General features: G+C 48.5%; 1 protein-coding gene across 1 annotated transcript in view; it reads left to right on the forward strand.

Moving 5' to 3' along the window:
* Positions 1 to 10,115, forward strand: part of PTPN7 (protein tyrosine phosphatase non-receptor type 7) — an 11,959-nt gene extending 1,844 nt beyond the window's left edge. Inside the window, exons 4-9 of the mRNA XM_038749274.1 lie at positions 3,978 to 4,054; positions 5,757 to 5,894; positions 7,443 to 7,553; positions 7,793 to 7,947; positions 9,559 to 9,672; positions 9,833 to 10,115. Of these exons, the coding sequence (XP_038605202.1) occupies positions 3,978 to 4,054; positions 5,757 to 5,894; positions 7,443 to 7,553; positions 7,793 to 7,947; positions 9,559 to 9,672; positions 9,833 to 9,926 (689 nt within the window). The 3' untranslated portion in view covers positions 9,927 to 10,115. The remainder of the gene's footprint in view (positions 1 to 3,977; positions 4,055 to 5,756; positions 5,895 to 7,442; positions 7,554 to 7,792; positions 7,948 to 9,558; positions 9,673 to 9,832) is intronic.
* Positions 10,116 to 22,469: the final 12,354 nt, after the last annotated feature.

Genomic DNA, 22,469 nt, shown 5'->3' on the forward strand with positions numbered 1-22,469 from the left:
GCACGGAGCCCGGCAAATTCAGTGCAACCATACTGTTCTGATAAAATGGAGAAATTGGAGCTCTCTAGACTGCAAGGTGTTAAATCTTCAGCCTCGCTAGGGCACTGGACATGGGGTGGGAGTGGGGATCAGGTCCCTAACAGGACAGTCCAAGTGCTTAGTACAGTGCTCTGCCCATAGTAGGTGCTCAATAAATACCATTGATTGATTGATTGACTGAGTCGGACCAGACTGAGCACCCACCCCGAGTCCTCTGACTCTCCCTTGCCTGGAGCCCTTTGCCCCGCCGTGCTCCTCTCCCTCCCCCAGCAGACAGACCTGCCTGCCGGCCGGGCATCCCCCACAACCTCCACACCCTTTTTGCTTTGAGCCTATAGCAGGCCACCTGCCAGGGCTCAGTCCGGGCCCAGGGACAGACTGCAGCCCTGAGCCCATGCCATCTACCCATTAGGGTCGTCTACCCATCCGTCCAGGAAATGGGAGGAACCAGGCTGTCTGAGTCAGAGTTGAGGCTCTCTTGCTCTTTTTTTTTAACTGTATTTGTTAAGCACTTACTAGGTACTAAGTACTCTACTAAGTTTAGGGACAGATAGAAGATAATCAGGTTGGATCCAATCCATTTCCCACACGGGTCTCACAGTTTTATTCCCCATTTTACGGATGAGGTAACTTAAGCACAGAGAAGTGAAGTGACTTACCCAAGGTCACACAGAAAGATAAGTGGTGGAGCCAGGACTAAAAACTCTCACCTCCTTCAAAGCTTTATGGAAGGCACGTATCTTCCAAGAGGCCTTCCCTGACTAAGCCTTCCTTTTCCTCTTCTCCCATTTTCTCTGCATCACCCTGATTTACTCCCTTTACTCATCCCCCTCCCAGCCCCACAGCACTTATGTATGTATCAGTATTTTCTTTATTTATATTAATGTCTGTCACCCCATCTAGACTATACGCTCGTTGTGGGCAGGGAATATGTCTATTGTTATATTGTCCTCTCCCAAGCACTTAGTACAGTGCTCTGCGCACACTAAATGCTTAATGTATACAAATGAATGAATGAATGAATGAACCCAAGGCTTCCAACTCCCAGGCCTGTGCTCTTTCCACTAGGTCATGCTGCTTTTCAGGCTTTTCTTGGAGCCAGGCAAGTCTGGGTGGCAGGATAATTAGGACCCCTTCCTGGCTATGACTTAGACTTGCTTCCCTCTTTCCCAGGCTCCTCACAGCCCCACTTCCAACCTCCATTTCTAGGTCCTGGCCAGAGTAGGGCCTAGTTTCTCCAATGGGGATGCTCAGAGGGTCGAGTCCCTCGTACAGTGTGATTTGGGCCCCCAGCTGCTGGCTGCCCTGGAGCCAATCTCCAAAATCCGTGGGCTTCAGCTCACACCCACAAAACATGGACTAAAATCCCAGACTCACCAGCATCTGGTCAAGGGAAATGTGCTTGGAGATCTTCCAATGATATCGAAGCACTGGCATTTCTCTCCCCATCCTCCTCCATCAGTCTGACCTATAAGGATGGTGCCAGACTCGAGAAAGACACTTGTCAAGACCCAGGAAAGGGAACAGTGCAGGAAGTAACTCCCTGGGCATATAGCCTAGATCATGGAGGTCTAAAGTGGCACTTTGGTTTTCAGATGGTCCCAGAACCCATTAGGAAAATTCAGGTCCGAGCGAGCTGGGAGAGCACAAATTATCTGGATAATTTGTGCGAGCTGTGACTTTGTAGACTGGTAGTGTGGATTCCTTTCAATGACAGTACAAAAATGGCTCTGGTTGGCAGGTTTCCCTCATCTAGGGAGGCCAGCCAGCCAGCCAGCTGGGCGGAGGTCAGCATAGTGGGCCACACCCCCATCTGAGCCCTCTGTCTCTTGGGCAGCTCTCACGGTGACAAACGTCTCCCAGAGCCCTAGTCGCTCCCAGTCGGCCCTCCCCCTCAAGAGAGGTTCAGGGGACCTGGATGCTTCCAGGTTCCCCTGAATGAGCTTTGGAGAATCAGCAGGGCCTGCTGGAAAGAGCCCAGTCAAGGGAACTGGGTTCTAATCCCAGCTTTCGTACTTGCCTGCTGTGTGACCTTAGACCAGTCACTTAACTACTTTGAGTCTGTTTCTCCACCTGTCTTCCCTCCTACTTGGATGGTGAGCCCCGTGTGGGACAAGGACTTATCCAGTCTGATTGTATTCTACCCCAGCATAGTATTTGGCCCATAGTCAGCACTTAACAAATACCACCATCATTACTATTTCTGAATTTTTAAACTGCCTGGAGTCAATAAGCAGAACCGGGCACCGAGTCCTGGCAGAGTCACCTCAGCAGCCTGACACTCTGCTCCAAAGTGTTGCTGCAGTGGCATCACACACACACACACACACACGCGCGCACACACACTCACTCACTCACTCACTCACACTGAGGCCAGATGGAGGGTACGTAGTTCCTGGTCTCAGTCAGTCATTAAGTTAATCATATTTACTGAGTGCTTACTGTGTGCAGTGCACTATATTAAGAGTTTGGGAGAGTACGGTATAACAATGTAACAGACACATTCCCTTCCCACAATAAGCTTGCAGTCTAGATGGGAGTGCATCCTCTCTGGCCCCTCATTCGGGCCTGTGCTCATTCTTCCAAGTAAGAAAGCTTTTCCCTGTATCTCCCCCAGTGCTTAGAACGGTGCTTGGCACCTAGTAAATGCTTAATAAATACTATTACTATTATTATTATCATTATTAATCATTCATTAATTCATTCAATCGTATTTATTGAGCGCTTACTGTGTGCAGAGCACTGTACTAAGCACCTGGGAAGTACAAATTGGCAACACATAGAGACGGTCCCTACCCAACAGTGGGCTCACAATCCTCCTCAAACCCTCCTGCTGGAGTGCCTAGCAGGGAGGCCAGCAATCCAGCCACCACGGACACCTAGGGAAAGGCTGAGTCTCAGCTTCCCAGATCTGCCCCTTCCCCACCACACTCCCAATCCAGCTCAAAGTAATTCCTGGATGAGGAGCTGTTGTGCAGATAGGGCCCGTAGAGTGATCTGGAGACAAGGCATCTGCCTAGCCTCGGGCCTCCTCCTCCTCATTCTCTGCCAAGCATGGCTTAGTGGAAAGAGCCCGGGCTTGGGAGGCATTTCATTCATTCATTCATTCAATCGTATTTATTGAGTGCTTACTGTGTGCAGAGCACTGTACTAAGCGCTTGGGAAGTACAAGTTGGCAACATATAGAGACGGTCCCTACCCAACAACGGGCTCACAGTCTAGAAGGGGGAGACAGGCAACAAAACAAAACATGTGGACAGGTGTCAAGTCATCAGAATAAATAGAAATAAAGCTAGATCACATCATTACAAAATAAGTAGAGTAGTAGATATGTACAAGTAAAATAAATAGAGTAATAAATCCATACAAACATATATACAGGTGCTGTGGGGAGGGGAAGGAGGTAGAGCAGAGGGGATGGGGAGGAGAAGAGGAAAAAGGGGGCTCAGTCTGGGAAGGCCTCCTGGAGGAGGTGAGCTCTCAGTAGGGCTTTGAAAGGAGGAAGTGAGCTAGCTTGGCGGATGTGAGGAGGGAGGACATTCCAGGCCAGGGGGAGGAAGTGGGCTGGGGGTCGACGGTGGGACAGGCAAGAACGAGGTACAGTAAGGAGGTTAGCGACAGAGGAGCGGAAGGTGCGGGCTGGGCTGTAGGAGGAGAGAAGGGAGGTGAGGTAGCAGGGGGCGAGATCGTCGGTTCAAATCCCAGCCCTGCCACTTAGCTGTGTGACTTTGGGCAAGTCACTTCACTTCTCTGTGCCTCAGTTCCCTCATCTGTAAAATGGGGATTAAGACTGTGAGTCCCATGTAAGACAGGGACTGTGTCCAACCTGATTGCCTTGTACCTACCCTAGTGCTTAGAACAGTGCTTGGCACATAGTAAGCACTTAACAGATTCAAATTATTATTATTATTATTATTAATCTGTCCTTTTGCACCTAGACCCCCAGAGTCGTGTCTGCCTGAGGCAGGCCCAGAGCCAGGAGGCCGGGGATTACATCAACGCCAACTACATTCGTGTGAGTGGCCCAGTGTGATCCGTGGAGCGTGGAAACTGTCGGAGAGTGGAATGGGGCTGGGCAGAGCGGGGCGGGGGAGAGGCTTTCAGTGTCGCCTGGGCTTAGGGCTCCCCACGTGCTTATTTCCACCCTGGCTTGGGCACCCGGGGCCCTGGGTCCCTCTCCACTCTCGGCTCACTGGTGCCCAACCACATTCCACCCCTGAGTCTGTTTCTCCTCTTCCTCCTCCATCCTTCCTCTCCTGATTGGACTCCAGGGCTGGACAGGATCAACCTTCTGAGGGAGGCTTAGAGCCCGGGTTGGTGGTAGGAAGGGTTGGTCTCAGCCCACGGGGAGGTCTCCCGAACCAAGTTGAGAGGGCTGGGGAGAGGCAGAGGGACTTTTCGAAGGGAAGGAGCCTGTCGGGTGTCATGTCTCAGGCAAAGGCTTCTAGCGTGGGATCAATGTCTCCTGGTGGGTCGTTGTGGCGACTACACCTTCCAGTCTAAGTTGGGAAGTGAAAAATGGGAGGCGTTCATTCCGGGGGAGAAATGCAGAATGGTGGAATTGATTATTTTTATGGTATCTGTTAAGCGCTTACTATGTGCCAGGCACTGTTCTAAGCTCTGGGCACTCTTCTAAGCGACTGGCAGCCATCATCATCATCATCATCAATCGTATTTATTGAGCGCTTACTATGTGCAGAGCACTGTACTAAGCGCTTGGGAAGTACAAATTGGCAACATATAGAGACAGTCCCTACCCAACAGTGGGCTCACAGTCTAAAAGGGGGAGACAAAGAACAAAACCAAACATACTAACAAAATAAAATAAATAGAATAGATATGTACAAATAAAATAAATAAATAAATAAATAAATAAATAAATAAATAAATAAATAGAGTAATAAATATGTACAAACATATATACATATATACAGGTGCTGTGGGGAAGGGAAGGAGGTAAGATGGGGGGATGGAGAGGGGGACGAGGGGGAGAGGAAGGAAGGGGCTCAGTCTGGGAAGGCCTCCTGGAGGAGGTGAGCTCTCAGCAGGGCCTTGAAAGGAGGAAGAGAGCTAGCTCGGCGGATGGGCAGAGGGAGGGCATTCCAGGCCCGGGGGATGACGTGGGCCGGGTGTCGATGGTGGGACAGGTGAGAGCGAGGTACGGCGAGGAGATCAGCGGTGGAGGAGCGGAGGGTGCAGGCTGGGCTGTAGAAGGAGAGAAGGGAGGTGAGGTAGGAGGGGGCGAGGTGATGGACAGCCTTGAAGCCCAGGGTGAGGAGTTTCTGCCTGTGAAAGAGGGATGTGAGGTATGTTTGGTTTTGTTCTCTGTCTCCCCCTTTTAGACTGTGAGCCCACTGTTGGGTAGGGACTGTCTATGTTGCCAATTTGTACTTCCCAAGCACTTAGTACAGTGCTCTGCACATAGTAAGCGCTCAATAAATACGATTGATGATGATGATGATGATGTGAGGTGTGGAGGGTCATGGTCTGTGTAGGACTCATCCCAGGAATTCTCACAGTGCACAGGTGACTGTCTTTTCTGAACCGAAAGGCACGTCCACAGCGGGGCCTTTCTGCCTCTAGGCAGGGCCACACTGAACTCATTCCAGGTTGGCTGGTATCCCTCCCAGAGTCTAGAGGGAGGGAGACTCTGGGCCCCGACACTCTCCCCAGAGTTCCTCTTAAAATGACCACCCCCTGTGACTTGGCCTCCCCAGGGCTATGACGGGCAGGAGAAGGTCTACATCGCCACCCAAGGCCCCATGCCCAACACGGTGTCTGACTTTTGGGAAATGGTGTGGCAGGAGAAGGCACCCATCATTGTCATGCTCACCCAGCTCCATGAGGGCAAGGAGGTAGGTGGTGACTCTCCCGCTGTGTAGCATCCTTGGATAACTGGACTGCTAGGAATTTCTGAGAGAGACCAGGTGGACTCAGGAAGATTAGACCAAGAATAACAATAATATGAAGAAGAAAAAGAACTGTGGCATTTGCTAAGGATTTACTCTGCACCAATCACTATACTAAGACTGGGGTAGACATGAGATAATCAGGTCAGACACAGTCCCTGTCCCACATGGGGCTCACAATCTAAGAGGGTGGGAGAACCAGGAATTGACTCCCCATTTTACCAATGAGGAAACCGAGCCACAGAGATGAAGTTGGTTGCCCAAGGTCACACAGCCAGCAAGCAGAGGAGCGGGGATTAGAACCTAGGTCTCCTGACTCCCAAGCCTGTGCTCTTTCCATGCTCAATACCTCTTCTCTCCCCCCTTAGACTGTGAGCTTCTTGTGGGACAGGAACTGTGTCTGACCAGATTAGCTTATATCTAACCCACTGATTAATTAATCAATCAATCAATGCTATTTATTGAGCACTTATTGCATGGAGACCACTTGTACTAAACACTTGGGAAAGTAGAATACAACAGGGTTGGTAGACACGTTTCCTTCCCGCAAGTGCTTAGCATATAGTAAGTGCTTAAATAGCACCATAATAGCAATAGTAATCATAATTATTGTAATTATTTCCACTAGGCCCCACGGCTTCTGGGAATTTCAGGGGCAGGGAGCCACAGGTTCTGGGCCCACTCTGGGTCCATCTCAGGCAGACAAGGCTCTGGGAGTCTAGAGGCAAAAGGACAAGTTGATGATGATGATAATAATAATAATAATAATAATAATAATAATAATAATAATAATAATAATGTCACATTTGTTAAGCTCTTACTATGTGCCAAGCACTGTTCTAAACACTGGGATAGATACAAGGTAATCAGGTTGGACACAGTCCCTGTTCCAGGTGGTAGGCTCACAATCTAAGAGAAGCAGCGTGGCTCAGTGGAAAGAGCCAGGGCTTTGGAGTCAGAGATCATGGGTTCAAATCCCAGCTCCGCCAAGTGTCAGCTGTGTGACTTCAGGCAAGTCACTTAACTTCTCTGTGCCTCAGTTACCTCATCTGTAAAATGGGGATGAAGACTGTGAGCCCCACGTGGGACAACCTGATCACCTTGTATCCCCCCAGCACTTAGAACAGTGCTTGCACATAGTAAGTGCTTAACAAATGCCATAATTACTATTATTATTATTTACTTACCCATCGTAGAGCAGGCAGGGAGTCACTGTCTCTGTCTCTATCTCCATCGCTAGACTTTAAGCTGATTGTGGACAGGGGATGTGTGTTTACTGTTCTATTGTACTCTCTCAAGCACTTAGTACAGTGCTCCATATGCAGTAAGTGCTCAACAAATACGATTGATTGAACGAACACCAGGTACTGAATTCAGGCAGTGAAGCTCCCAAGTCCTAAGCCAAGGGAGGGCCCTCCCACTTTCTTCTGCTCCAGTCGGGGTGGGAACGGACAGTCCTGCCAGCGCACTAACCACCCAGTCCCTCCTTTCTAGAAATGTGTCCTCTACTGGCCCACCGAGGAGGAGACCTATGGGCCATTCCAGATCCGGGTGCAAGAGAAGATGGAGGGCCCAGAGTATTCCGTTCGACAGCTCTCCATCCAGGTATGGGACACGGTGAGGCCAGAGCAAGGCCACCTTCTTGGGACAATTCCCGGAAGGGGTCAGGACTCCCAACAGGGCAGGGGGTATCCTTCTTCTGTCCGTCTGGGAGCTGAACCACTGGGGGACCACCGGGGCAAAAGTCAGCTCCCCTGCCCGACTCAGCTAGAAGCCATGCCCAGTTGTGGTGCCAAAGTGGTCAGCCTCCAGCCCTATTCTCACTTCCCGGGCCCCTTTCCCAGTGCCAGGGGGAATGCCGCTCGGTGACACACATCCTCTTCGAAACCTGGCCCGACCACCAGACTCCTGAGTCAGCTGGGCCGTTGCTGCACCTGGTGTCAGAGGTGGAGAGCAAGGTGGGAGCAGACAAGGTGGGACCCATCGTGGTGCACTGCAGGTAAGTGGCTAGGCCCTGAATCCCTGGGTCCTCTCCCTTCCTGCCAATACCAGCGCCTGGCATGCTCTATGGGGACATCCCCATGGCCCAGCAGCAACACTGTACTGTAAGGCCTTTTGCTCCTTCTAGATAATCAGATCAATCCATCAATCGTATTTATTGAGCACTTGCTGAGTGTGGAACACTCTACTAAATGCTTGGGAGAGTAGAAAATAACAGATTTGATAGACATATTCCCCGCCCACAAGGAGCTTACAGTCTGGAGTGGGAGACAGATATTTAAATGAATTATGGATACAAACATAGGTACTGTGGATCTGAGGATAGGGTGAATAAAGCGTACAAATCCAAGTACAAGGGTGATGCAGAAGGGAGAGGGAGTAATAATAATAATAATAATAATGGCATTTATTAAGCGCTTACTATGTGCAAATCACTGTTCTAAGCGCTGGGGAGGGTACAAGGTGATCAAGTTGTCCCACGGGGGACTCACAGTTTTAATCCTCATTTTACAGGTGAGGGAACTGAGGCACAGAGAAGTGAAAGTGACTCGCCCAAAGTCACATAGCTGACACTTGGTGGAGCCGGCGCTTGAACCCATGACCTCCGACTCCAAAGCCCGGGCTCTTTCCACTAAGCCACGCTGCTTCTCTAAATGAGGTCCTCTTGGAGGAGATGTGATTTTAATGAGGCTTCGAAAGTGGGGAGAGTGATCGTCTGTCAGATATGAAATAGGAGGGAGTTCCAGGACAGAGGTAGGATGTGGGTGAGAGGTCAGCGGCAAGGTAAATGAGATCCAGGTACGATGACTAGGTTGGCGTTAGAGGAGTAAAGTGAAAGAGATGGACCACGACTGTGTTCTGACTTGCATGAGGCAGAAGAAATGGGCACTCCTCATCTAAGTTGTAGGGAGGGGCTGGGAAATTCATCTTCAGGCAGCATCTAGTTCGTGCCATAGCTGCCCACCTCTCTGGGAGCCAGTCTGCTCATGCCCACTGCTAGAGGTAGCACTGAAGTGTGGATGGAAGCAGCAGCATCTCTTTTGCCCATTTGGCTCCCTGAGTGAACTGAGGCAACCATTCCAATGCAGGGTTTTGTTGGTCACCTGCACCTGGAAGAATCAGTCTTGGACAGGTCTAGACAGTCCTGAATCCTACCTGGTACCTGATTTCTTGCTGGGAAGAGCAAGTCAGCTTCAGGCTCTGCCCCAGGCCATTATTCTGTGGACTGAGCCTTATCCCGGGAGCTCCTAACTAAGCCCAGCTCCTGGGCCAGAAACTTAAATCTTGGGATTGGAGGCCAGGGCAGCACTTAAAGCCAACCCCTTGACCTGGAGGACCTAAGAGCTAGGATTCTGCATGCTAATGGTGCCCTGGAGGGACCCTAGTTAGACCCCAATATGAAAAGAAGAGAGCAGTTGGCCATTTGGCTTCCCACATTCAGCTTGGGTGAATAATGTTGCTGGTTCTCCCTCCCGGCAATGACGATCGGCACACTGCTGCAGACGGGTTATGGGGACCCCTGAGAGTCTCTGGCATGCATCCCTCCCTTCCCCCAGGAAACTGGGTGGCTCCAGGATGCCCGTTGGCACCCAATCTGTGCTCTGTCCAGTGCAGGGATCGGCCGGACGGGCTGCTTCATCGCCACACAGATCGGCTGCCAGCAACTGAAAGCCCGGGGTGAGGTGGACGTCTTGGGCATCGTGTGCCAACTGCGCCTGGACAGGTGGGTTCCTGACCATGTTGGGGAGGGTAGAGGATGCAAGGAATGAGAGGGCAGACAAGGGGAGAGCGGGGGACATTTTGGCAGAGAGGTGAGAGCCAAGGTGACCGGGGTGGGGTAGGGGCAGGGGTTTGAGTGCACTCACTTTCCCCTTTCTTTCCAGAGGAGGCATGATCCAGACCAGTGAGCAGTACCAGTTCCTGCACCACACGCTGGCCCTGTATGCTGCCCAGCTGCCCAAGGAGAAGAGCCCCTGACATTCCCTCCCACTGTGGCTGGCACATGCCCTCCAGCCACCAGCCTCCTTTGGAGCTACAGACTCCTCCCTGCTCTGCTCACTCTGACTGTCAGACACCTGGGTACCCAAGGAGAATGGGGTGGCAATGTCCTGAGGGAGCTAACCGGACTGGCACTGGGACGACGGAATGAATGAATACTGATAATGATGATGGCATTTGTTAAACGCTTACTAAGTGCAAAGCACTGTTCTAAGCGCTGGGGGGATACAAGGTGATCACGTTGTCCCACGTGGGGCTCATGGTCTTAATCCTCGTTTTACAGATGAGTTAACTGAGGCTCAGAGAAGTTAAATGAAATGCCCAAGGTCACACAGCAGACATGTGGGGGAGTTGGGATTGGAACCCTTGACCTCTGACTCCCAAGTCTGTGCTCTTTCCACTGAGCCATGCTGCTTCTCTGAATGACAGGACACCTAGGGCTCAGAGTCTTCTCCCTGAGAGAAGCAGGGCCAGCATGGGCTGGGGGTGCCTAGGGCTTTTGACTCTGACTCTGCTTCTCTGCTAAGCTGGTCCAACCTGCCTCCTCAAAGGCCCCCGCAGTTAGAGATGCAGGCCAAGCTCCTGGCTTTAAAGACAATGGGCAATGGAGCCAGAACCCAGGTGCCTAACATTGACTCAACTGAAAGCCACTTCCCCTCTCTGTGCCTATTTCCTCCACCCTGATAAGGGTCTCAGGCCCTAGGTGCTCTGAGATCCCAGGAGCTATAGCAATTCCCAGGGGTCAATTTGGCCGTATTCTTCCAGATTCGTGCCAAGACTGCCTGCAGACTCTTCTCTTCTGAGGCCAGCACAAAGTATGAATAACAAGGAGGAGCGATTGAAAAATCCTGCTCTCCCAGTTTCACAGAGCTTCCCTCTCCCTCCTCCCCATCACTGCTCCGGGGAGCTGGGCTCTCTCGCTGAGGGCAGCCTCTTTATTTTATTACTTGCCAAGCTCTGGGTTATGGCAGAAAGGTGGAGCCCAGCGCTAGCCCTCAAACCATGGCCTCAGAAAACCTCACCTTGCTAGGAAAACTCTAGACCCAGCCAACTCTGCCTCACCTTTCTTCCCGCAAAGACTGCTTCAGTTTCTCCCCAGTCTAGGGGGGTAGGTTTTAAGAAGAACCTGATGACCCACTGGATCAGAGAAGTCCTGTTAACTAGGAAGACCTGGAGGTGATTTGTTCTGACACCTCAGACCCATTGTGGGGAGGACCCCAGTTTAAGCTAACCCCTAAAGCAATCTAGTTTCTCAGGATTCTCCAGCCTGGGAGTGACTGTTGCGACCATTTCAGCCAAGCCAGCTGGGCCTGAGAGCCATCCCTTCCCTCCACCCCCCATCTCTGCCAAAGCATCCTGGGACCAAAGGTGGCCAGGTCTGCTCTAAGAACAGTCAGAAAGGGATCTTTCCTTGTCTTTGCTTGTAGGACAATCTCAATTAGGAACTCACCATCCACCCAGGGCCAGTCCCCATGATCATCCTTGCCTTAGTTAACCGAGACACTGGCCCAAGGCCAGAGACGTCAAGTATGTCTCCTGTTCTGAGTTCAGATCCAGTCTGGCTGCCCACCCCTGACGAAACGAAGTTACTGAACAGCAGTCTTCCTTTCACCTTCTGCTCCCAACTTTTAAGGTGGCCACAGTTCTGAGCTGGCCAGGATGGGCCAAGATGTGCTCTGGGAAGTTGTCACCGAGCAGCTGGAAAATAAAGAGGTTTCTTGACTAACTGGTTTATTCTTTGCAACAACTGACAATGGGGGCCCTGCCTCTAACTCACCCTGAGATGGGTACAAGACCGACAAGGCGACACAGCCGGCTGGTGGCTTTGAGGTTTGCAGGGGCTTAACCACACCAAAGAAAGACCCCTTCACTGTCCGAAGGAGTTAAGCAGAAAAGGGAGAAGTAATTAGGGGATCAGGTTCCGGAAGAGGAGGATTTGAGGCTCAAAGCCGCCCTCCAGGCTCTTGTAAACTGTGACTAGACTGTGAGCCCACTGTTGCGTAGGGACCGTCTCTATGTGTTGCCAACTTGTACTTCCCAAGCGCTTAGTACAGTGCTCTGTACACAGTAAGCGCTTAATAAAAACGATTGATTGATTGATTGATTGATTGTAAATCACCTGTGACTAAAGTAGTTCTCTATTCTGACTTTTCTAGTATTTTGCACATACAAGGACACGAAGGGCCAGAAAAGAAGCAAAACTGGAGTTACTTCCAGGAATGTTCCATTTTCTGGGGCTGGGGTGCCTCCAAAAGCTGGATAGAAGCAGAGCCCAGTGGGAGGGGAGAGTTGATTGGGAGCTGAGTGTCCCAGCGTGTACCATAATGATCATTTTTTTGTCCAGTTGAGGCCCTTAGTTGTTCTGCCTAGGCTCGATTGAGCTTGTATTGACTCGCAGTTTGTCAGACCTGATTAGGCTTATACTGACTTGCAGTTTGTCACGGCACTTGTGATCTGTCTGACACTTTTGGTTAAAATTGGCCTAAGCCACAAGAAATTGGGTGCGCACTCAGGGCTGGCTTCGGACGGAGCGAGAGGTAAGCGGCCGCCGCAGGGAGTGATGTCAGAGAGGGCGGCAGTGGTTAAGAGGATGGAAGCTCCCACTCCAAGTGGGCAGCGAGGGCAGGCGGAAGGGGAATATGCCCCTGAGGGGCTCCAACGGGATTTGGGGGCGGAGCTGGGCTGCTGACACTTCTGCTCTTGGTGCTCACCACCCCAGAATCTACTTTCTGATTTCCTGGGGCCGCTCCTATACATGGACCCAGATCTTCAAAGCTTTTTGTTTTTTTTATGGTATTTGTTAAGCACTTACTATGTACCAGACACTGTACTAAGCCCTCGGGTAGATACAAGTTTATCAGGTGGGACACTCCCCATGTCCCACGTGGGGCTTACACTCTCAATCCCCATTTTGGAGGTGAGGTGACTGAGGCATAGAGAAGTTGAGTGACTTGCCCTAGGTCACATTGCAGACAAGTGGCACAGTTGGGATTAGAGTCCTTCTGACTTCCAAGTGGTCGTGCAAACCGCCACTACCTGAGCAGTTTCTCCTCCGGGGACAGGAACATGTCTGCTTCACTCAGACAACAAAGAGGGACAGGGAGGCTGCTTCCCCATCTAAGAGTCCCAAGGGAGCATGGCTAGGCCCTCAGGGCTTTAGCTGGGAGAGTCAACATCAACAATAACAGCTTAATTATTAACTAGCCGAAACAGGAATCCATTTAAGAATGGAAGTGAGGAGCTCTGAAAGTTGAATTGGTGTTTTTGGTTTTTTGTGCATCCATCCGGCTGCTGAGGAGAGAAGGGTAGGTTGGTACCCGCCAAGGCCAGGGTCGGGGGATCTGAGGCCTGAAAGCCATGCACCTGCCAAGCCCCAACCCAACTTCCCTCCTGGACCCAAAATGAAAAGTTGTCCCCTCAGGATAGTGGTCTTTATTTTTCCAACTGTGCCTCATATGTATGTCACTGTGACTCCAAATTTTAGAGCAGTTTCCATTCAGTGATCCATGAGGAAATAAAACCCATCAACTTCCAAAGTTTTCTTTGCTGTCAGAACCAAAGTAAGTTTTAGTGGAAACTGAAGATGTTTAACATCAGTATTGTGGCCAAGAAGGAGGAAAACTACTTTTAGAATTAAGATGGCCTCTCTTTTTCCAAATCCTGTTAAGATTTTTGATTCTCTGATACAAATTACTTGAAACTGTGTTCCAATGGAGTTCATTTCAGTGTAAAATCAATCTTCTGCAAACTATGATGGGTGCTGCACTTTATATTTCAAATGTGGGGAAACATGCCGATGGGATCAAAACTCAGAAATTCAGCACAGTATCACCATTCTTTCAACCGATCTCTTTGTTTCGGAATGGCTTTGGGGAGATCATTCATTAACGAAGACACATTTTAATTGGTCAGAACCCGGGGCACTTGCTTGGGCACTTATTAAGCACAACGTGCAGGGCATTGTACTGAACACTGGAAAAAATGACAAGGATGTTAGGCAGGCCTGAAGAAGCCGCTCAGTAGTCTAGAAAAGCGAAAGAAAGATAAGCAGGGAAAGAGGAAGAGGGTAAACATAAATATAAAACAAGAACCAACAGATTAGGAGTCATTTGGGGCAGACAGATCATAGTCTTCAGGGTCCTCACCAACCTGACAGTAATCTCTGGCCTACACTGTTCCAATCTAGAGAACATTTCAACCAATAGTGGTATTTACTGAGTGCCTGCTGAGTACAGAACACTGTAGTAAGCACTGTGGGGAGAATAGCAGAATCAGGAGACAGACACATTTCCTGCCCTCAGAGAGCTTACTTTAGAAGGCAGGAGGAAGACGCTGTTGTCTTCACTTACCTTCTCTCCAGTGTGGAGGGGGCTCCAATCCACAGTAGTGGCTGGCCCGGTGGAGAGCCAAGGAAGAAGCAGCATGGCCTAGTGGATAGAGCACGGGCTCTGCCACTTGTTTGCTGTGTGACCTTGGCCAAGTCACTTCACTTCTCTGTGCCTCAGTTCCCTCATCTGTAAAATGGGGATAAGAGAGTGAGCCCCATGTGGGACAGGGACTGTGCCCAACCTGATTAACTTGAATCATCCCAGCCCTTAACAGTGCTTGGCACATAGTAAGTGCTTAACAAGTACTATAATTATTATTATTATTATTATTAACCCGGGCCCAAAGGCCCATTGTCATAGCCAGTGCCGTGCTCTCATCTGTAAGTGTTTTAGAGCAGAGTACGCTTTCTGAATTAGTTCAGCTGATGTTGTCTCAGCAGCCCAGATTTTCAAGGATTAGAAATTTCCTCTTTTAGTTGGAAGTTTACCAACTTGTTTGGTTAGTCTTGGAACTTGTTCCACTTCAGCATCAGTTGCGCGATGCCCTTACGTATCGACATGAGAGTACAAGTTTCTTGCTTTGATTCCAAAGGAAAGAGGATCGTGTGCTGCCAATGACTTCATTCTAGACTGTGAGCCCATTGTCGGGTAGGGATTGTCTCTATTTGTTGCCAAATTGTACTTTCCAAGCGCTTAGTACAGTGTTCTGCACAAAGTAAGCGCTCAATAAAAGCGATTGAATGAATGAATGAATCAGCTTTGATATCTCGAGAACCTACAGGAAGCATTTGACAGATGACAGCAAGTTACACCTGAGACCTCACCCATTCATTACTGATTATCCTTAGAATTTTGTAATAATAATAATAATAATGGCATTTATTAAGCACTTACTATGTGCAAAGCACTGTTCTAAGCGCTGGGGTCAATACAAGGTAATCAAGTTGTCCCACGTGGGGCTCACAGACTTAATCCCCATTTTTCCAGATGAGGTAACTGAGGCACAGAGAAGTTAAGTAACTTGTCCAAAGTCACACAGCTGACAAGTGGCAGAGTCGGGATTTGAACCCATGACCTCTGACTCCAAAGCCCTGCCTCATTCCACTGACACATTACTCTGATAGTCACATGCTGTTCCCAGGGTCTCCAATGTCAATCAATGAATCAAACATATTAATTGAGTGTTTACTGTGTGCAGAGCACTGTACAATATTCCCAAACAATGAGAACATACTGCTGGAAGTACCATGTCTCTGCCCTACTTTTTTGATGAGACGGCCTGATCGCAAACTGCAGGATTTATGAGAACGTCAAATGTTGTGCACAGTTCTGCGACTTGATAATACGACTGCAACAATTCTTGAGAAAGTAATGGCAACTTCTGGGATGCCTTGCTCTTGACCTTGATATGATGAAATTTTACAGGAAAATTATCAGAGATTTTTGTTACTTCCTAAAGCACTTGGAAACATTAACCCACTCTTTCTTTCATTGATGTTTGTGTAAATTTAGTGATCTCCAACTTTTTTGATCTAGGCCTAAGAGGTCCATTAGTCCATACAAACTTAGTTCCTTTATTAACTTAATCGTGATGTTTATTAAAAATTAGTACGTGCCAAGCACTGCTCTAAACACTGGGGTAGATACAAGTTAATCAGGTTGGACCTATCCCTGTCCCACACGGGGCTCACAGTCTAAGTACAATGGAGTAGGATTTAATCCCCATTTTACAGGTTAAGAAACTGAAGCACAGAGAAGTTAAATGACTTGCCCAAGGTCACACAGAATACAAGTGGTGGAGCCAGGATTAGAATCCAGATGCTCCGTCTCCCAAGCCGTGCTCCTTTCACTAGCCCACACTGCTTAATTTGTCTATAATTTTATCATCATCATCATCAATCGTATTTATTGAGCGCTTACTATGTGCAGAGCACTGTACTAAGCGCTTGGGAAGTACAAATTGGCAACATATTGGATCACATGTTGGATCACAACAGTTACAGTTCTGAGTATTTCCCAGTAGTCTAAGAATTCCAAAGTGTACTTTTGGTTTCCCACCCGCTGACCTGATATTGTTCTCTAAAACATCAGGAGCCTAATTGAAGATATCTCATTTGTCTGCTCTGGCTTTGGAAAATTAAAGATTGTCTAGAGGAAGGCACTCCGGCTTTCCCACAACTGACTGAGTTGACGTAATAGGACCTGACATCCTGATTTGGGGCCCAATTTTGGCCCCCTCCATCTGGGGTGGTGGAAGGGGCTCCAATGGGCACAGTTGCAGTGAAATGGCAGCATGGGGGCCTGGTAGAGGAGCGATGGCCCAGTCTCCCCTCCTTCTCCTAGCCAGAGATGGCAACCACCACCGATGGAGATGAACTGGTCCTTCTGGCCGGCGGGAGTTGGGGTCCAGTGCCCCGGAACGATGGCCTTCTGTCTGGACCAGAAACTTTCCAGAATGATGTGGGAAGGGGTGGACACCATGCTGGTAACACAGTCCATCCATCAGTGATATTCATTGAATACCTCCTGTGTCCAGAGCTCTGTATTAGGTGGTTGGGAGAACACGACAGAGATAAAAATTCATAATTCCTGTCCTCAAGGTGTTTACAATTTAGCAGGGGAGGCATACAAAATTTTCAGTTGGGCAGGAAAAGAGAATGGGATGATGGATCATTAATAACACACAGGGAAAAATAGCAGTTCAGTGAATTTCTCACCACCTATCACCTTTCATTCATTCATTCATTCAATCGTATTTATTGAGCACTTACCGTGTGCAGAGCACTGTACTAAGCGCTTGGGAAGTACAAGTTGGCAACATATAGAGACGGTCCCTAACCAACAATGGGCTCACAGTCTCCCTCTCCTTTCCTCACTTAATAATAATGATAATGGCATTTATAAAGCACTTACTATGTGCAAAGCACTGTTCTAAGTGCTGGGGAGGTTACAAGGTGAAGAGGTTGTCCCACGGGGGGCTCACAGTCTTCATCCCCATTTTACAGATGAGGTCACCGAGGCACAGAGAAGTGAAGTGACCTCCCCAAAATCACACAGCTGACAAGTGGTGGAGCCAGGATTTGAACCCATGACCTCTGATTCCAAAGTCCAGGCTCTTTCCACTGAGCCAAGCTGCTTCCTCATAACAATAATGGCATTTATTAAGCACCTACGATGCACTGTTCTAAGCGCTGAGGGGAATACAAGGTGATCAGATTGTCCCACGGGGGGCTCATAGTCTTAATCCCCATTTTACAGATGAGATAACTGAGGCACAGAGAAGTGAAGTGACTTGCCCAAAGTCACACAGCTGACAAGTGGCAGAGCCAGGATTTGAACCAACGACCTCTGACTCCAAAGCCCGGGCTCTTTCCACTGAGCCACGCTGCTTCTCTCTCTCCCTCCCCACTCCTTGGAGACTTATCTTCCCATTCCACCTTGGATGAAAGAAAATCTGAACCCCTCAGGCAACATCCATTGCTTGTGACTAAGAAAATTCAGGAGCCTGGGAGTCAGGAACTCCAAGGTCTTATCCTACTTCTGCTTGCAGTGTGACCTTTCATTGTTTAACTTCTCTGGGGCTCAGTTTCCTCACCTGTGAAATGGGGAGAAGATGCCTGCTCTTTCCCTATCTCATAGACTGTGATCTCTTTGTAGGACAAGGATTGTAACACCCAGGATGATCTTGTCTCTACCCCAGTTTTTAGCACATTGCAAATTAAGCATTCACTGCCCTGGTGGGATAATAATAATAATAATAATGGAATTCATGAAGTGCTTACTATGTGCAAAGCACTGTTCTAAGCACTGGGGAGGTTACAATCAATCAATCATATTTATTGAGTGCTTACTGTGTGCAGAGCACTGTACTAAGCACTTGGGAAGTACAAGTTGGCAACATATAGAGATGGTCCCTACTCAACAGTGGGCTCACAGTCTAGAAGGGGGAGACAGAGAACAAAACAAAACATACTAACAAAATAAGGTTGTCCCACGGGGGGCTCACAGTCTTAATCCCCATTTTACAAATGAGGGAACTGAGACACAGAGAAGTTAAGTGACTTGCGCAAAGTCACACAGCTGACAATTGGCGGAGCAGGGATTTGAACCCATGACCTCTGACTCCAAAGCCCGTGCTCTTTCCACGGAGCCACACTGCAAGAACAACTGCGTGAATAGAGAAATAGCATTCATTTTGTAGCAGCCCAGGTATAACATGAGGTATAAAATTCAAACTGCCTCTATGTGGATACCTGTCTTTGAGTACTCCATTTGGCTCAGAGAAGGTTCTGAGACAGAAATTGGTTGGGAGCATTTGGACAAGAGGCTGACGCACCCAATGGACATCATCATCATCATCATCATCGTCAATAGTATTTATTGAGCGCTTACTGTGTGCAGAGCACTGTACTAAGCACTTGGGAAGTACAAGTTGGCAACGTATAGAGACAGTCCCTACCCAACAGTGGGCTCACAGTCTAAAAGGGAGAGACAGAGAACAAAACCAAACATACTGACAAAATAAAATAAATAGAATAGATATGTACAAGTAAAATAAATAAATAAATAGAGTAACAAATATGTACAAACATATATACATATATACATCTCCCTCCCCTCTCCACCTGCCGTGGTCCTGCCTCCTCAGAGAGCAAGACTCGAGCCAAAATGGCTACAAATGGCAGCGTGGCCCAGTGGAAAGGACATGAAACTGGAATTCGGAAGTCCCAGGCTCTAGGCCCAATCAATAAATCAATCAATCGTATTTATTGAGCGCTTACTGTGTGCAGAGCACTGTACTAAGCGCTTGGGAAGTACAAGTTGGCAACATATAGAGACAGTCCCTACCCAACAGTGGGCTCACAGTCTAAAAGACTGTCGACAGAGTCAACAGAGTCGACTGTCGACAATCGACAGAGGCTTGCTATGTGGTACTGGGCAAGATACCGAACCGCTCTGAGCCTCGGCTTCCTCATCTGTAAAATGGGAATAAGAGATCAGCTCTCCTCTATGTATCTGTATCAGTATCTCATCTGTATATATCTATTTATTTATTTATATTAATATCTGTCTCCCCCTCTAGACTGAGCTCACTGTTTGTTGTTATACTGTACTCTCCCGAGCACTTAGTACGGTGCTTTGCACAGAGTAAGCATTCCATATATACAATTGAATCAATAAATGAATGCACGATGAGCCTGATGGTGGACAGGGACTCTGTCTGATGACTGTAGAAACTTAGTACATAGTCAGTGCTTAATAAATGCCATAATAATAACGGATCGCATCACGGGCCTTCTCCTCCCCTTCCCATCTGGCTTCTCTAGTCCTACTTTCCATCAGAGGGGGAAGAGCCAAGGTTACAAAGACACCATCCTCTTCAGCCTTGGTAGTCATGCTGACAGCAGCACCAAGCCAGACCCTGGACCACATATGGGAAGCTAAGTAAGTGAAAACTTTATAAGATCCTGACTGTTAGCAGATTTCAGACATTTAAAAGAGCCTGGACCCCTGCCAGTATATGTAATAATAAATGAAAGTGAAAGTGCTCTGAACTCCTGCAGTAGGTGCAGGGGACTGTATGAACTGTCCCTGGGTCACAGGATGTAGTATCCAGAAACCTTCAGCCAGCACACCTCATTGGATTTTACGGCAATTTTCCGAGTATAAAAATACTGCTAATCTATTGAGAATAAGTTTTCTTGTCCTCTTTGCAGGGACTAACATAACCCTTTAAATATATATGTAGTAGAGCTCGTTTTGGGCAGGGGCTGTCTGTTTATTGTTGTACTGTACTCTCCCAACTGCTTAGTGAAGTGCTTTACACATGGAAAGCACTCAATAAATGATTGAATGAATGAATCTCTGTTGTAGAAATATTTCTCGTGTGAAACATTCACTTTCCTGATCAATCAATCAATCAATTGTATTTATTGAGCACTTACTGTGTGCAGAGCACTGTACTGAGCACTTGGGAAGTACAAGTTGGCAACATATAGAGACAGTCCCTACCCAACAGTGGGCTCACAGTCTAGAAAGTCTATATCACAGTCCTGATATACTGCTACTAAGGGAATGCCAGGTGGCTATTGGGAAGGAATGCCGGTGGTTACTGGGATAGAATGCCAGTGGCTAGTGGGAAAAATGGGATTCTCCAAGTGGAAGATTTGGCTCAAGGGATTTGCTGCCCCACAGTGGCTAAAGCCAGACAATTTCTTGTGGCTCCAAGAAACCTTTGCTCGGCATAATTTCACTCCATCCCTAGAGTCTCTGGATAAGGAAGTGGCTTTGGGGCAATTAAAGTTGGTCTTTCCCTGGCACCTATACCTGATGCTGCCCCGATCAATCAATGGTATTTATTGAGCGCTTACTGTGTGCAGAGCACTGTACTAAGCCCCTAGGGGGGCGGGGGGGGGGGTACAATACAGCAGAGAAGGTAGTCATGTTCCCTGCCCACAAAGAGTTTACAATCTAAAGGCAAAGTCCCATATTCCCCCTTCGCCCTGGGGGTGAGGCTGGGTGATGAGGGATCTTCTAGACTGTGAGCCCGCTATTGGGTAGGGACCATCTCTATGTGTTACCAACTTGTACTTCCCAAGCGTTTAGTACAGCGCTCTGCACACAGTAGGCGCTCAATAAATACGATTGAATGAATGAATGAATTTGAGGAGCCAAAATCCCTGAAAGAAAGACTGTGTCCAACCCATCAAATAGTAGCCCAGACTCAGGGTAGCGGAATGAAGCAGAGTGGCATAGCGGGAAGAGCACGGGCATGGGAGTCGGAAGGAACTGGGTGCTAATCCTGGCTCCACCATTTGTCTTCTGTGTGACCTTGGGCAAGTCACTTCACATCTCTCTGACTCAGTTACTTCATCTGTAAACTGGAGATTAAGGCCGTGGGCGCCACGTGGGACAGGTTCTGAGTCCAGGATAGGTATCTTTTACCTATTCCAGAGCATAGTACAGTGTTTAGCACATAGTAAGAGCTTAACAGGTACCACAGTTATTAACTCTTCCAAGAGGACTGGCTTGTAGACTAGATCAACACCTCAGGGGGCTGAGCTATCCGATCATGGGCCCAGGACTACCTCCACCTGATGCTGTGACTGGAGGGACTGATGACCAGCCCCAGGACCAGGGCTACCTCCATACTGGCCGCTGCTAGTCCCGATCAGAAAGCAAGACTGCCTGAGCCAGCAACCACGGCAGGAGCAGACTTAGGAGGGCCCAGAAAACCACATTGTCCCTCCTGGTTTTATTCTTGGGGAACAATTAGCTGTTCCGTGATACTACCTATGGACTAGGAGCTCAGCCCACGGCAATCTTGCTCACACACTAAATTTTTACCTCATGCCTTTGAGTGACCTTGCCGTTGAGGAGAGATGCCTCAAAAAAAAGAGTGCCAGCCCAGTGGTGGCAAATGCATCACTGCAACAAGATAATCTTCTCATGCTCGTGAAGTGGAGAAGCAGCACTGTCTAGTGGCCTGGGAGTCAGAAGGATCTGGGTTCAAATCCCAACTTTGCCACTTGTCTGCTGTGTAACCTTGGGCAACTCACTTAACTTCTCTGGGCCTCAGCTACCTCATCTGTAATATGGGGATGAAGATTCTGAGCCCCATTTGGGACATGGACTGTGGCCAACCCGATTAGCTTGTATCTACCCGAGCACTTAGTACAGAGCCTGCCGCACAGTCCTCTAGACTGTAAGCTCGTTGTGGGCAGGGAACCTGTCTGCTTATTGTTGTATTGTACTCTTCCAAACTCTCAGCACAGTGTTCTGCACACAGTAAGTGCTCAATAAATATGATCGAATGAACAGAGTAAGCACTTAACAAACAGCACTAAAAAACACAGGGAAGGGATAGCCAGTCATGCATCAGTATTACAGTCGCACTCATGATAAAATATCGAGTGACATCTTTGAACCAAAGGATAATTATAGACAGATCACTAATAATAAATACTAGTAAATGGTGGTATTTGTTAAGTGCTTACTGTGTATCAAGTACTGTTCTAGGTGCTGGAGTAGATACAAGTTAATTAGGTCCGACGCAGTCCCTGTCCCACATGGGGCTCACAGATTAAGTAGGAAGGAGAACTGGTGTTGAATCCCCATTTTACAGTTGAGGAAACTGAAGCACAGAGAAGTTAAGTCACTTGCCCAAGGCTGCAGAGCAGGGAAGTGGTGGAGC

This window comes from Tachyglossus aculeatus, chromosome 7, assembly GCF_015852505.1.
Source record: "Tachyglossus aculeatus isolate mTacAcu1 chromosome 7, mTacAcu1.pri, whole genome shotgun sequence".
NCBI lineage: Eukaryota > Metazoa > Chordata > Mammalia > Monotremata > Tachyglossidae > Tachyglossus > Tachyglossus aculeatus.